At 38.2% G+C, this 16,193-nt stretch overlaps 1 protein-coding gene across 8 annotated transcripts in view; it reads right to left on the minus strand.

Annotated features, from left to right (window-relative positions):
* LOC145984152 (uncharacterized) overlaps nucleotides 1–16,193 on the minus strand; it is a 233,421-nt gene that overhangs the window by 13,817 nt on the left and 203,411 nt on the right. For 7 of the 8 annotated variants that reach the window (XM_083117627.1, XM_083117624.1, XM_083117621.1 and 4 more), the window contains one exon: nucleotides 2,417–2,545. The exons of the other annotated variant lie outside the window; for it this stretch is intronic. In XM_083117627.1, the coding sequence (XP_082973753.1) occupies nucleotides 2,417–2,545 (129 nt within the window). The remainder of the gene's footprint in view (nucleotides 1–2,416; nucleotides 2,546–16,193) is intronic. 8 annotated transcript variants of the gene reach the window in all.

Here is a 16,193-nt window from a genome sequence, read left to right on the forward strand (position 1 = left end):
CTGAGAAACAGGAGGCTAAAGAGAATTTTGCACATATCAGTCATGCTTAACAGAAAAAGTTATATCTCAGTCAAAATGACATATCACTTCGATTTTTTTCCTGAAGTTCATAGATATACGTATATTCCATTTAAAAAGTTGTCACCAAGATTCCTTTGCACCGAGAGTCAGAAAAAAATATTGTATTGTACATAATGTTGATTCTTGTGTGTCAACGTCTGACATTACTAAAATTGAATTATCACTAAAAGGCAGAGCAGTTATCATGAGGCATATAATACTGTCATTATTTTTTATTCCTGTTTCCAAAGTCATCCCAAAATGAAACTTACACCAAGCAGAGACTGCATTTATCTGTGTAACATACTTTATTCTCCACATATATGTATTTAGATATGCAAGGTCAATATTTTCAAATAAAGATGTTCTTTGTGAAAACTATGCTCCCTTAGCTTCAAAACAAGCCCAAGATGAAAATTATATCATAATTGGAAGCAAAGTTATGAATTTATTTATTTGACCTTGTAAGCACATACATTTTACATTTGTAATAAGGTTGGCAACCCTGCTGTATGAATACTGTGCATCACTCAGGGCTAAAATTTTACACATGTAACTTAGACTCGCAACCTATGCAAAGGTGCTGTATCACCCTGTGGTCGCCACGTATTCCACAGGGCACGCTCAATAGCATGTTAAGCATGCATTAGAGCCACCATGCTCCCCAAAAGTTAAAATAAATTGATTCACTCGTTTTACACGATGGGGTTTTCAACCTCTTACTTCATGTCTTCTTCTACCACCCTACCAAATTTCATTAAAAACTGAAAAGGTCAGTTGGAAAAGATCATTTCTTGTGATGAATTGGCATGGAATGACCCATATGTAAGTACAAAACAGAGCAAATGCCACTAATTTTATTTCATAGCCTTTCAGAACATACTTTAAGCTTCAATTTGAAGGAAAACATTGGCATGATAACTGCTCTGCCTTTTTGGCATTAATGAAATTTTAGTAATGGCAGATGTTGACACGAAAAAATCAAATCAACATTATGTAAAATACAATATTTCTTTCTGACTCCCAATGCAAAGAAATCATGGTGAAATTTAGAAAAAAAAATCAAAATGATAAGTTGTTTTGACTCTCAGATATAATAACTTCTTCTGTTGACCACTACAGGCTCCCACCATGTCCTTGGCAATGCAAAATTCTGAAACTTTAGCCTCCTGTTTCTCAATAACTACGAGGTCTACAGCAGAAAAATTTTGCATGTGTTCATGCCTTGGTAGTATTAACAAATACACCAATTTTCATTAAAATCTGAATCGGTGGACATCATTCTGAAATTTTGCTGGATGATTTGACGTGGAATAAGTTCGCAGAGGTTGCAATCCATAACTGAAAGTGGGTTGGCAATGCTGTGCGAACTTCGTTAGGATTTTCACCACTCATGCACCACAGCGAGTATAAAATCAGTACATCAGGGCCAAGAGCTTGGTTGGCTCCTGGATGCCAACTGGCAAACATCCAGGGTAAACCGGCCTCCCAGCCATCCCAGAAGAGAGGAGGGAGAAGAGAGAAGAAAAAGAAGAAGAAGAGCCCAGCAGCAATCTACCTACCTGGTGCATCACTTCGGCTGATAGGTACTCATATTCTACCTGCCCGGATTGCCTGGGAAGTACCTGGACCTTCCTTCCTAACCTGCCATCCCTGCACATGGGGCACCAATGGGCTTGCCCATTCCCAGCTAAGGTTCGGGGGTGTCACAGTATCCTTTGTTCCCTGACCCAGCACCAACTTGTCAGGAGAATCAAACTAAGTAGTGACTGGGGGTGCCTACATCCTACTTGTCCGAGGTGCTGTCTGGATATGGCCAGTTCCCACCTAAGGCTTGAGGGTACTATGCTTCCTACTCTCTTTTACAAGGGAGCCTGTCACATCATCAACAACCAAATTACTAAATAAAATTATGTCCCCATACTCCAATGGTGCCTCACTGTGAGGAATAATTTTGGATGTTCCCTGTCCCCCTTTATCTCTTCCAGACCAGAAGTTGTGCAGGTAAAAGCATGTGTGTAGAATAGGTAAAACCATGTGCGAGTTATAGGTAAAAGCACGTGAGAGTTATAGGTAAAAGCATGTGAGAGTTATATGTAAAAGACATGTGTGTAAGTGTGCTAACGGACATTCTTATATTGTGTTTTGTAATAAATAAATAAATCTGGTGTAACCTTTGCTTACCTCAGCAAGCTCCAAGATATTTACTGGAGTCTGTGTTCACAGACTGTTTTAAAAAGTTGGCAACTATGGGTGAACTTTTGCCACCCTCTAAATTGCAGAGTTTAGAGTGTTGCGTATGGCCCTGCACAGCCAGTATTGCTGTGTTGTGGGGTGGACATTGCAAAATACTTACTTGAGACCTGAGCTTCAATAATACTCAAAACGGTCATTACAGTGTCCTGAGACCTTTCAACGTGGTCCATTAAATTTTTTTGGCACTTCTCAGTGTTGTAAGGAATGTGCTCCCTGACATCATCTGGCTCTGAAAATGAAATCGTTTCTTACAATAACTTCACTTCTCTGTACATTTAGTTGTCATTTAGTGCAAAAATATTCCCATATCAACACATTAAGGGGAATAAGGGTAACAACTGTGAGATGTTGCTTCTAATAGCCATGTTATTACAACTTGCAAAAATCAGAGCCACCCAATGAAGAAAGTACAAATCTTGTTACAACTCATTTCAACCATTTTCTCATAGAACCATTTGGCCTAATAAATTCAGATACATGCAGCAAGTATATTAACATTTAGTGTCAAGATGGTCGATCTGGGAACCACACCTGTATTTCCATTGAGGGTGGATGGTCAATATTTGGACCAGCAGAGCATGGCAGCAATTAACGTGCCATTTCTTAAAAACCAAAATGATATTTCAGTTTTGTCTTTTTTGATCTTTAGAATACAAATGAAGATCTTTAGAATACAAATGAAGGTATTACATACTCAAATTACAAAACAATACATCAATTGTTACTATTATTAACAAGATAAATTTGAAAAAGTCCTTATTTTCCCTTCGTTACCCCAAAATTATTATGCAATATTTCCAAATGCCATAATTTTCATTTCTTTCTTCAAGTTGCGGAACATGCATTACATATACTCATATAATGATCTCTTTTCATGCTTCTCTCCAAATATGGTCCATCTAGCATCCATACGGCAGATGCTAGAAGTGAAATTCCAGACTTTGTCCCACAGCTGGCAACACTGCTGCTTTATATAATATTATTTTTTACTCAAGAAGTAAAATTTTCAACAAAAATTTGCACACTTGTAGGAATGTACAACTGCTACATACCACATTTTTTCATTCACTTCAGTTTATTGAGGAGGGCACAGGGGCCATTTTTTCTAAACTTTCTTCTTCTTCTTCATTTAAAAATAATTATTGGGGCACTATACATTTTACCTCCGCTAAAAGCCCTTTCTCTAAGAAATTGGCTAATGGACATTTCCACTTTGACATGAAAAACATTTTAAATTCATTCATTTTAAGGATAATGACAAACATGAGATGTGGAAAATATCTCTGCGATATTTGTGTTGGTTCTCAAGAAACACGCCTTCAAACACCGCTGAAAATCACCTCCTACATCACTGATTTCAAAACGTTTTCTGCACAGACTGGAGGTCCTCTGATGTCATCACTTCGATATGCATGCAGGCAGGGCTTCTGCTCGTCCCGTCAACTTAACATAAGCCGTGAAAGCGACAAGAGTCACTTGTTACTGTATAAAACAAGTATCTTCTTGTAACTTCCAGTGCAAAAATGTGTGCTCCATTTCTTGGGAGGTGAATGATGTCCTAAAAGTATAGCAGTATTTACTATAATTCAGCCACTCAGTAGAGGGGGTCCTCCCATTAGGCTGACAAAGCAAAACTTGCAACAGTCAATGGCTGAACATGTGAACAGCCTTGTTCATTGCGAATACATAGGTTGGTTCATACTGGCAAGAACTTATTGTTATAGGAATGCCTTTTCTGGAATTACAATTATTTTCATCGTAATATTTTCTTCGCAAATTTTAAAATAACAATACGTTTAGAACACTCTGGTTTACACACCAATTTAAGCCATATAAGGGGTTATCGATATACGTTATATAAAGGTACGGGGAGTTCCAAATTTTCTGCAGTAAAAGTCAGTTTTCTTCAGTTAATATATATATTGCAAATTTTTGTATTTATCCTAATTTTACGTCGCTTTAACGTCACTTTGTTTAACTGCAACAATGATTGATTTGTTTTGGATTGATTTGTTGTTTTAAGTCCACTTTATGCACAGTAAGGCTAATCGGGACTGGACCTACAGTTTAAAGTGGGATCCGAACCACTATGTGCCTCCACCTGGAATCGAACCCGGGACCCCTTGCTTACAAGGCGATGACGCAACCACTGCGCCATCGGGGAGGCACAACCGCAACAATGAGAACACATTGTTAATTTAGAATGTATCTTCTCTAACATCACATTTCTTCCCACTTTTGGTTAATCGTGACAATGACAATGAATGACTACAAGCAGTATTCGAAGTTGGGGAACAGGAGAATCCCCCCCCCACATACCACCACCACCAACCAGCACAATCGAAGTATCGCCCAACCTGCCACAATACGAGACAAACTTTTTGGTCTGTCCCATTTTATTTTGAAAACATTCACTTGTCTCCTTTTATGAGATGAGACAGGAAATGTCTTGTCTCATGAGCAACACTAACGTTAACAACAGAAACATCCCCCTAGCTGTTCCAAAAGTCTCGAGCAAACATCCTCCATGTAACAATTTCCAGTTCAATGTCACTCACAAGGAAACAGTCATGCCCAGGTCGAGAGTCAAACCTGGAACATGCAACTTCTTCAGATAAATAATGAATTTTGTATATAATACATAATTAAAATGCGAGTTTATTCATGGTAATTTTGAATCTGTGGTTTGGTTTGCATATATAATGAGGATAATATCCAGTTTTTGAGGGCTCGTAGCGTTGAAACGAGGAGTCAAACAAACAAACAAAAAATAATCAAGTTTTTTTTTTTGTATTTATAGTCTCTATGCACTGTGAAAGTTTGTACGATAAGCCTTTGCATATGTTGTTAATACTATATTTGTTGAGACTTGAGATGAGAATTGCTCTCCGAAACTGAGACGGATGTTTATAAATCGATACGAGACTGTCAATGAGACATATACAAATAAACATGAGACAGACATTTACAACTCTCAACGAGAACGAGACCAAGGCTGCAATGTCTCGTCTTCATAGGATCCTTAGTGGTGAGGTTGTGTACCAACTAATTAATGTGTTCGGTGTAAAGAGATGAGGCGACTTTCTTTAAGATGACTTGAGGGGGAAAAATAACTGATTTGACAGTCTTAATGCAGTTTCTTATCGCAGAAATTTTGAAACTATCAGGCAATTGCAGACATTTGGTCTGCAGTCCCATCTGGTGTGTGGAATTACGTAATTTCCTTCCCATCCATATCCCGTCATATGCATCTCTAATTTAAGAGAATGAAATAAGTCCGAAAACATTTTTATGAACAAGTGGATGGAAAAGAAAGTAAAATAGGCTTTATAAATAAAGTGAAGAATGTGAAAATTCTTATTTAGCACTACATAGGTTACGGTAAATTTTGATAAATATAAGTTTAAAATATATTTTTGAAAGTTTGGTCAGCAACCAATGTTACAAACAATATTTTTCGCATGACCTGAGAACACGCACATAGCAGAACCCTTTCATTCATCTTGCACGTGAGCAGCAGGGATATTTCATAGAAGAATGATCATTGCAAAGAATAGCTTTTCCCTGCTCTCTCTAAGTAGTGACATATTAACATGGCAGGGAGTGATTTCAATGCAACGCTAGCCTCGCAACTTTGGAAGTCTCGCTATTGCCTTCAACTGAAAGCAGAGAAACATGACAACTTGCAGGGGTCATTTTTCCAGGGTGTAGTTTTCAAAATTCTTGTAAAAAAATTGAGTGGAAATGTCCATTATGAAGCTAAATGGTGATTAGTAGAGGCCAATATTTTTGGTACATAAAAAATAATAGCGGTGAAAAATCTGATCAAAAGTGGAACATAAAATTACATTTTGGTTTTAAAATTGTGACTATAATCGTAAATTTGATTTAAAAACTGCACTTAATACACAAAATGAACATATCCTTTCTAATAGCACATTTATGTAGTCACCAGCTTATTCCTGTATAAAGGAATTTGCTTCTCAAATATTTACAGAAGAATTCATCAATTTTCCATAAATTGTATAACTCAAAAGGATAATTCAAATTTCAGAAAGTGTCACATCTGTAAATAATCTCTAACTTTCGTGTTTAAGATTATTTTGCATTTTGCAGTTCATTTTGTGACAAAACAGGGTAGGAAAATGCACCTCACACCCTTCAGAAACATCAAAAAATAACATTACAATGTGTCTATTGTTACGATTGAGAAATTTGGTAAATTTTCGTGAATTTTTATTTAATTTGTCGGGAGTGGAACTTGACGAGCCCGCAACAAAATTCCCAACCAGCTGGCGGTATATGCAAGAAGGAATTGGAGCGATGCACTATTTAATACTTTGAAAGACTGGGTTTTAGCAGTTGACCTTGCCCATTTAGATTTTGTTTGATCCTTGGTTTTCTTCCTAACAGCATGCGAAGCACCCGTGATAGTTAGTTCTATATATATACACATATGTATTTTGGGGGATGTGTCACTTTATTTTCAATTACAGGGAGATATCCAAGGGAACGCACATACTTCCAAAATAAATAATAAAAAAAAAATGGGTTGTGACGGATTGCCAAGAAGATGAACAAATTGGAACAAGACATCACAAACTATATGGTAGCAGGCACGGCCACGTTTCCCGAGGTGCTTTCGCTCCAGTATTGGACTTCTGCCTTTGACCTACTACGCTTAGTTCTGTTAAACAGGTTTGCAGTGAAATTTTTTGGGAAATTGAATTTAATCCTGTTTTGCTGTTAAATTTAATGTATTGCTTTGCCGAATTGCAGAATTTTCCTATAACCCTTATTTTTGATTATCGATAGATTTTTGCCCCTTCTTTTAAGCTCCTATTCCCATTGTTTACTTCATGTTTGATTTTCTGTCAATTTTCATTATGTCACAGCTTCGAGGCAATGTCCAATTGGACCATTCCACTACACCCAAGCGGGTGGATTATGTCAAGGTGCCTAAGGTCTTGTTGGTTAGCTCCGAAGGCACGGGTGAACCTACAATGGATGGCAAAACGGAGCAATCTGTTTCTCAACCTTCTTCTTCAACAGATAAAGTAACCTTATGTAACCTTGATGCAGAAATTGATGAATTGCCTTCATGTGATGGGGAAAATGTTGATCTTTTGTTTGACTTTGTTTTACGTTTGCAATTACTTTTTAGTTTCAATATATATCCTGACCAACTTGTTCTTCGTAATGTTATTAGGAAAACTACGGGACTTTTGAAGATGCTTTGGCATGAGGCACTTGCCGCCTCCACTTCTTGGCTTGCTCTAAAATGTCAGATCTGGTCAACCCTCGTTCCATCAAACACATTTGATTTGGGAAGAAACCCTTTTGATTGATGAAATTTTTCAAAATTTGCACCCCAATACCCGGGGTTTTCTTTTGTTTCAAAACAAGCCAAAGAATTTAGCTGAATTGCTCCAGTTGGCACGGGATATTTCTCCCATGGAGCAAATATTTTATAGCGCTCCACCATCGGATGAAAGGACTATGAATACAAATACACATAGGTTAATGGTGACGACTTCTAATAATCAACTGGCTTCAGGCACCAATTTTAGAGGTGGTAATTATAATGTAAATGGTATATCTAGGCGTAATGTTCAATGCCGTCGCTGTTCTAAATGGGGACATGTACAGGCTACTTGTAGAGTTCGTATGCCTATTGAACCCCCCCCCCCCAAAATGTTCGACGATAAGAGCAGTTTTCTTAACTTGTATGTCTTGCTCTGTAGAATCTTCTCATCCTTATCTGTTCAATATTGTTTTCCAAAGTGTATATATATTTTTTTCTCAATCTGTTCTATATCTTTTCTTCCTTCTTCCTTTTATAATTAGTAATTTTGGTTATTTTATTTTTTGCATGTACATTTCCTGGAGAATTTAATTTGTTCATGATGTGGCTTACCAACCCGGTTGTCAGTGACCAGTGCCACTAGATTCTGCATGCTACCCTGCGCCTTCTTTTTCCACCTGCTTCTCGTCGCTGCTATGGTTTTTTCTTCAGTACATCTGTACGCCCCTGGTACCTCGTATACTGCATGGATATTGCATGTTTGGATCTGGACTGGATTTTTGGATCTCCGACTGCAACTGTACATTGGTGTTCATGGATTGCACCAAAAAAGATGAATTTTTTGGGAATTCAGGTATGTCTTGAAGAATGCCTGTGCTTTTTTTTTACGTGTGAATATTGGCTCGTACTCTCCTTGGAGTCACACAAGTGTGACTCCAAGTGCCTTAATCGTGGTGGTGATCCACTTTATCCTGTGTTTTTGGGCAGTTGCTACTTATACAAAAATGTTTGCCCTGTTTCTTGTATGAAGAATCTTTGCATCTTCCTCGTTGCGATCATCAGTATGGTGTTTTGGAAAGTGTATTATTGTCTTGTTCCCTTCGACATGGTTTGGTCGAAGCTTGACTAGATTTCCAGCACCCTTCATGTTCTTCTTTTGAGCGTCGCTCTATGTTGTTTTTTTGCAAGATGATGCTGGACTTCCATATTTATTACCTTTGTTGCAGGATGCGCGAAATGATGGTAAGGAAGATCGACTGATCATTTCTTCATCCTTCAATGGATTCATCAATGGTGCTGAATTTTTGGGACTTGAATGCCGACCCTCTGGGAGTGTTTGGGGGTCACCGCTGGATAGTTCTGGGATTTCATTCATGCAGAAACTTTACGGTGCACTGGACACTTTTTCCTTTTCAGGTGGATTGTGCTACTCTTTGATGATATATATATATATATATATATATATATATATATATATAAACCTCGTTAATACGAAGTTCAAGGGACCAAAAAATGTCAACTTCGAATTAAACGACTTCGAGTTATCCAAACTTTCCACTTTCAGGTGTAAATAAAGTAGAGTATAAATTACCCCCACAAGGGATGTTTTATACTTGGTGGTAGCTCAGAAAATAAGCTTTATATGTACTATATCATAATATTGTACGTTTTAGAGAAACTGTAAGAAATTTTACACAAAATGAGAACACGGAGCTTACGCGGACACAAAGATTCCAAGGAGACGGTTAACACAATTTATCCTGCCTAGTTATACAACCGGTTATGCACGGTATGCATGTTGTGGCAAAAAGTCTTTTACAACACGGTATTTTCTTTTAATTGTGCAAAGTGGTTGCTCTTCCACAAAATTCTTACCATTTTAGTTCATAAGAAACCCGTTTGCACAGAGACATATGGAAAGAAAAACAATATCATTAATTGCAAGAAGTGAAACTCCGAAGAATCTTCACAGTTCACACTGGTGTGAGCAAAGGCGGGAGATAATCGGACAGAATGAACATTGGATTTTATGTGCATTCACTAGAACATTATCCATTACAGTATTAACTGGTAAGAGAAGATTCTCTTGGGAGAGAACACAACCTTTCCCTGGGAAAAAAAAGAAAGAAAAAAAACAAAAAAAAAACCTGTGCTGTAAATTTTGTTCTGGTTCTAAAAAAATCACGTTTTCTTTGCTTCAGTTAAGGCGAGGAGATACAATTACACACCAATTGTGCATTTATTTCAGTATCACCCGAATGGGCACTGCTACTAAAACAAACCCTGGGTGTATCCAAGAGTATGAATTTCTCTCCATGTTGCAAGTGCAAACATTTTGTTATGTTGATTATTAGGCTGGACACGATGTTTGAAAAATATGATGAATAATAATTTTTGGAATCCCATGTATTCCTTATGGGGAATCAACTTCAAGTTACAGCTAATAAAATGGAAGTTTCGACTTTTCCGCTGGTGAAATTCATCTTCAAACTGCCCTCTTCCCGTTGACATCTCTTTCTATTCCATCACTAGTTTTATATTCACAAGATAATGAATCAAATCATACTCCCATATGATCAATGCTGTTTTCCTTGCCTCCTGGCAGTTTTGCCAAACCTGATGGGCAAAAAATAACTAAATTTCACCTTAAATGGAGTCAAAACTGACTCTCATTGAGCTAGATTTACGATGGCTGGATAAAGTGCCTTAGGGTAGTGTTAGTTGTCAAAGGGGTGGGGCACTGCTATTATCGTTAACTCTAATTGATGACAATTTATTCTTAGTTTTCAACATCTAGATCTGGCGGCATCGCCAATCTCAATAATCCACCGATGATGGTATGAAATCAAAAATATTATGTCAATTTCACGTCTAGCATTGTGCTATAAAGAAGTAGCTGGGGAGATAAGAGGGAGTGGGGCGACGCAGCCAATATAACATCACGTCACATCACATGCAAAATGTATAATTATGACGAAAGGTGGTCTATGTGGGTCAGAACCAGAGATGGCATCATAGTGGGGCACGGGGAGTGGGTGTCCCAGTTCACAGCTGAAGAAGTGCACGAAAGATTGATTGAGTTTATTTTACTTCGCATTTTGTGCCTCTTGGCTAATTTGTGAAGATGGGGATGAGTGATGAAACTGATGAATGGACATTCGCAAACAACCAAGCCCGAGCGGGATTCAAACCTGGGACCCTTGGCATCGCAGCACGATGTGCTAACCACTCAGCCACAGGGTCCGGCTAGAGTGCACGAAAGAGCCAGATCTGGCTCCAAGAGAGCTAAGTTGGCACACTGCCATGGACGGAAGGGCTTGGGAAGACTCCCGTGGAAATTGTATCAATTGTATCGAATGCCCTTAACTTCATATTCCCCCCTCCCCCTTTGCAGGGATCAGTCCAAACTCTTTCTTAACTTGCATTGTAATCCACTCTGAAAAAGTAAACATGCAACTTGCGATCTGTTTGCACCAAATGTGTATCCTAGGTTACATTAAACAGTGCCGCACTCGATAATCACTCTGGTTTGGATCCCACTTTAAACTGTATATTTAGTCCCGCTTAGCTCATCAGCATAATATGAACTCAAAACAAGCTTTACGATTTTCAGATTAATCTACAATTTATTGTAGGATTCAGGAGTATTCTGGAAGTCTAAACACTTGCTCCGTCAAAACTTTACATCTCCTGTTCCTACATTGAGCATTGCGGTGTTTTTTTTTTTTTAACAGCAGCAGGCTAATGGTTCTGAAGAAAAGCCTCTTGTTTCTCTTTCTGGAGATCGAATTTGGTCAAATCAAAACAGCTTTGATTCAAAACAATGAAGCTTCCCACTGGATGAGTCATTGCCATTATGGGCAAGACAACTTTCCAGACGGTAGACTAAACACTGGCGCCAGCTGCAGCATAAACACAATGAGACCCGCTGGAAGTTAGAGCAGCAGGGGAAATCATCCTCATTTTAACGATAACGCAGTTGAAGACCAAACTTTTTATCAGCAGTGTGAAAAAAAAAAAGATCCTTGCATTACGTTTTACCATGCAACAGACAATAATACAGGCAATATTTCCTATCCAGACAGCTGCATTCAAACAAGAAAGGGGGACCTGAATTCTGCAATTATCACTTTACCATGCACACCAGTGGCGGATAATGAGCTGTTGTATGAGAAGGAAGGAGGTCACTTTTCTTTTACTTATTCTGCGGTTTTTGTTAGTTTTGAAGAAGGTATTCAGAACTGGTTGTTTTTTTTAGAAGCCAAAGGAAAGGAGCCTGTGTGCGCACATGAGCAAGAAAATCTTGGCCGAAAGAATTAGCAATGGACCGGACGACTTTCTTTTCCCGTACACCTGGGACGTCGATAAGAACGTGGAAGCCTTACGTAACATGGAGTTAAGTATTTTACCTAAAGGGTTTAATTTACCGTATTACTTTAATTCATAAATCTTGAATCACTCCCCTCGCTTTTTCCCCCTTTTGTCAAACTCTAGAAAACATCGCGAGCTAAGTTGTAAATAATTTTCGATAAGGAAAATTTTTGGTGCACAAAAGGGAAATTTCCCTCTGGTCCAAATAACATAATTGAATAGAAGCAACAAGAAACACATCTGGCACTGAATTTGCAGGGGAGAGGGCGTAGGCGATGCAATCTTCTGTTGACCATGCAATCCTGTGCAGCATGCTTCAACATGTCATCATCATATTTTATGATTAGCAAGGAGGAAAACCTTGACAACGAAGCAAGGTAGCGGAATTATACATATGGCAACATGGGAGTCACAAGAGAAGGGGAAGCGAGTGGAGAAAACAAATGACTGAACCATCAATAAAAATGACTTCACTTTGGTTCACGAGTTTGCTGCTGTTTTTCTTGTCTTCATTCAGGTGTATAAATGGGTACTTTTAATGAAATACAGAATAATAAGAGTCTTCACTTCTAAGAATATGGCTATTTACATTTTTCTAAGTGGTGTCTTCTGCATGCTATCACTTTTCCATCAACCTGACTCGCAAAAGTTAATTATGAGAATCTTGTTTAAGGTTACATTGCCAACCTGGTTGTTTTTTTCATTCCATCATCTTCTCGCGATTGACCTAGAGGTCAGATTTTATTTCATTTTACGTTCACTTTATGCACATAGGCTAATCGGCACTGGACCTATAGTTTAAAGTGGTATTCAAACCACTATCGACTATCGAACCCGGGACCCCCTTGATTACAAGATGTAGATACCACAATTTCGCATCTTGTCCCCTGCTGATATTCAAAGCAATTTAAAATTATGGCTTTATTACATCATGGTCATGTGTCCGAACCGAATTTCTAAAATCAGGGCTGAGTAGTGGGATAAAATTACGTGCAAAGCATGCATGTATGTTTCTTTGTCCTTTGAAGTGGTTGTTTTGTGTTCATCATCTTGGCTAAAATTTTTGCTGAACTTGACAGATGTTTCATATAAAATTCTGTTTATAAAGAGAAGAGTGCTTTTTTTTTAAAACCAGAATTAGTACATTTCTTCAATTATGAGATGACTGTACCTTTTTTTGCAATTTTTTGTCTTGTGCTATCATTGCCCTGAAAGCTGAAATGCAGATTTTGCCTAATACTCTTCAGGGTTAGGATGAAGGTGAAGCCAAAGTAGTGCACAATGGATTTAATCGATTTTCTAGCAAAGTGTATAAATTGGCATTTCACAAGGTTCACAAATTAGCTGTAATCTATGCAGTGGCATGCCCAAGTTGGGGAGGGGGGTTGGTTGGTGGGGGCCATCCCCCTCTCTGGCCCAGTGTTCCTAAAAAAATAATGTTCAAGGCAGAAAAAGTTGCAAAAGGATGACTGATTACTGAAAAAAAAGTATACATACCCCCCTCCCTCTTAATCCTTTTGAAAATTCTGGGAAAGGTACTGAATCTATGTAATGATCCCAACTTCCAGTGCAGCATATGAAAAAACCTTTTCATGTTTGAAACATTTGAAAAGATTTGCTCGCAACAGAATGCTGGATGCCAGGCTCTTCTTGTTATTGAGAAAGCACATACAAATAGGAGAATTGCACTTCGCTAAGTGACTTTCATTGTTTGCAATAGTCACAAAAAATATTTTTTTATAATGCCAGTTTTATTTTGCAAAAACGTTAATCTTATTCGAAACATTTATTTTTGTCATTTATATTATCCCTCTCTCTCAATATTTGAAAAGGCCACCAGAAACAGTACAACATAGGGCACATTTCATGAATTAAAAAGAGCTAAATATGAAGGACATGTGCCTTTATGGCACGGTGGTGTATGCATGAGGAACTTTGCCTAAATATGAAGAATTATATTTTTCTTAGGAAAGCTGATACCATTAAAGTACAGATATAAACTTTACTAATACCGATAACTAATATTCTACTGATCCGATATAAAATTCCGAATGGTCCTTGAAGAACCTGAATAGTTCATTGACCTCCTTAATAAATGTTTGTTTCCAGGTGATTGCAGTGCAAAAGAAGTTGCATATTTCGACATTTACTTTTTAAAAAGTATGGCATGGAGATTACCCATTAAAATTATAACAAAATGGCAGAATTTCGCACTAAATAAGATATTATTAATATTTAAGAATCGGTAATTTTACTGATAAACCGATATCGTAAATGCGTGCTCGTATACTTGTGTTTGACTGCCCCATTACAACATTTTTCCGACCCTCCCCCTCCGTTAGTTTTCCCTAGAGCTGCCACTAAAGAGCGATGGAAACGAGACAAGTCTAGGTTTTGTCTCATTGAACCAAGGCATCCTTGTAAAAATCAGAATGAGAACAATAGAGACGAGACCGAGAAAAATACATGTATATGTAAAATCGAGAAGAGACCGAGGCTCTTCGTATCGTTCAAGAATTTACTACAGTCACACACACTTCTGGGTTGTAATCATCCCATTTACATTAAATGGAATCGTTACAACCCAGAAATGTCCATGACTGTACAATATGTGAGAACATACGTAAACCAATTTTACTGTAACATGACACTTGCTCTGTCATACTTAGCAAATATCTCATAGAATTTTCAGTGAAAAATGCAGGGCAACCAGGACTCGAACCCAGGTCACTTATACTGCTGAGAAACTAAGCCAGCTTGGCTTTGCTGATTTCACACACAGCGAAAAATCAAGTGAAGCCAGCTCAGTACCTCAGTGGTAGAGAAATGCCATGGTATTCAGAGACCCAGGTTCCAGTCCTGGTTGAGCCTGCATTTTCCAATGAAAATTCTACATAGTACATCTCTTGTGTGTGCAAAATCTTCATGTAAGTGGGTATTATTTGGTTATAGCAATTACAAAATCAATCCATTAGTGTTATCTCAGTGGCTGAGCATGTTATATTTTGTAGAGTTTGAGAATGGCATGGGTGTTCTTTGTGATTGTTCCTTAATGAGTTTCATCTAATCATCACTGATAATTATATCATTCCAAATAGCTAAAAGTAACAGAAATGTGATGTTACATAACAAAAATACAAATACTCACTCCACTAACAGCAATTGCAAAACAAGGAAACATTCACCCTTAAAAATTCATAATGAAATCTAGTTTCATTGTTTACAGGTGGGTTGTTCACATCCCTTGAAGCCCCACCTCTCTCCATGTTCCTGAGCATCTCATTTTACAAAGAACGGGTAATAAGAAAACGTATAAAGTGGAATCATAGAAGTTAAAATGTACCATGTTTCAGAATGAAATACAGTAGAATAAATTCTCCAGATTTGTCTTATTATCTATCTGCGTTCCTGGTGGGGAAAAGAAGGCAAGTGGCGGAAATTTCACAAGGAACAAAGAGGACCCTCTTTCTGTCGGGCTGGGGCAGGTGTCATAAATTCCTACCACTGCATCAAAAATTTCAACATTGACCTTAGATTCATGAGGACAATTGGGGAGCTACGTGAAAAGGTGTAGCAGCAGGCTCTGGTCTCGAAAGCCAGAAAACAGCGATGCGCTGAACAGGCGTCACCCAATAAAAAGCTGTTGTGGGCCTTAGAGGACTGTTTCACCATGGTGTTAGTGTGTGGCAGGTCAAGTACTTTCATTGCTGAAGGCACCACTTTAGAAACATTCACCAGTGCTTGATTTTGATTTGATTTGATTTAGTTTATTTTACTTCGCGTTTTGTGCCTCTTGGCTAATTTTCGAAGATGGGGATGAGTGATGAAATGATGAAATTGATGAATGGACATTCACAAACAACCAAGCCCAACCGGGATTCGAACCCGGGACCCTTGGCATCGCAGCGCGATGTGCTAACCACTCGGCCACAGGGTCGGGCATTCATTCATCAGTGCTATACGAGTGAAATATGATATAAGATCACAGGAATATTCCACAATACAGATGTACGGATGCATGGAGCATGGAAGTCTGGCCCATCTGTCTACCTCTGAACTCTCGTTTTGGCATTTTCTTGCAAGAGTGAGCAACTATTGGCCTTGTAACTGACAGTTTCCTGTAACCATTTTCAAAAAAACATGTTTTTGGATCCATGTATCATTTTATGAGAAAGGAATGCTGTTTCAGATAATCAAAGCC

Source organism: Lepisma saccharinum, chromosome 2 (genome assembly GCF_977018435.1).
Source record: "Lepisma saccharinum chromosome 2, izLepSacc3.1, whole genome shotgun sequence".
Taxonomy (NCBI): Eukaryota; Metazoa; Arthropoda; class Insecta; order Zygentoma; family Lepismatidae; genus Lepisma; species Lepisma saccharinum.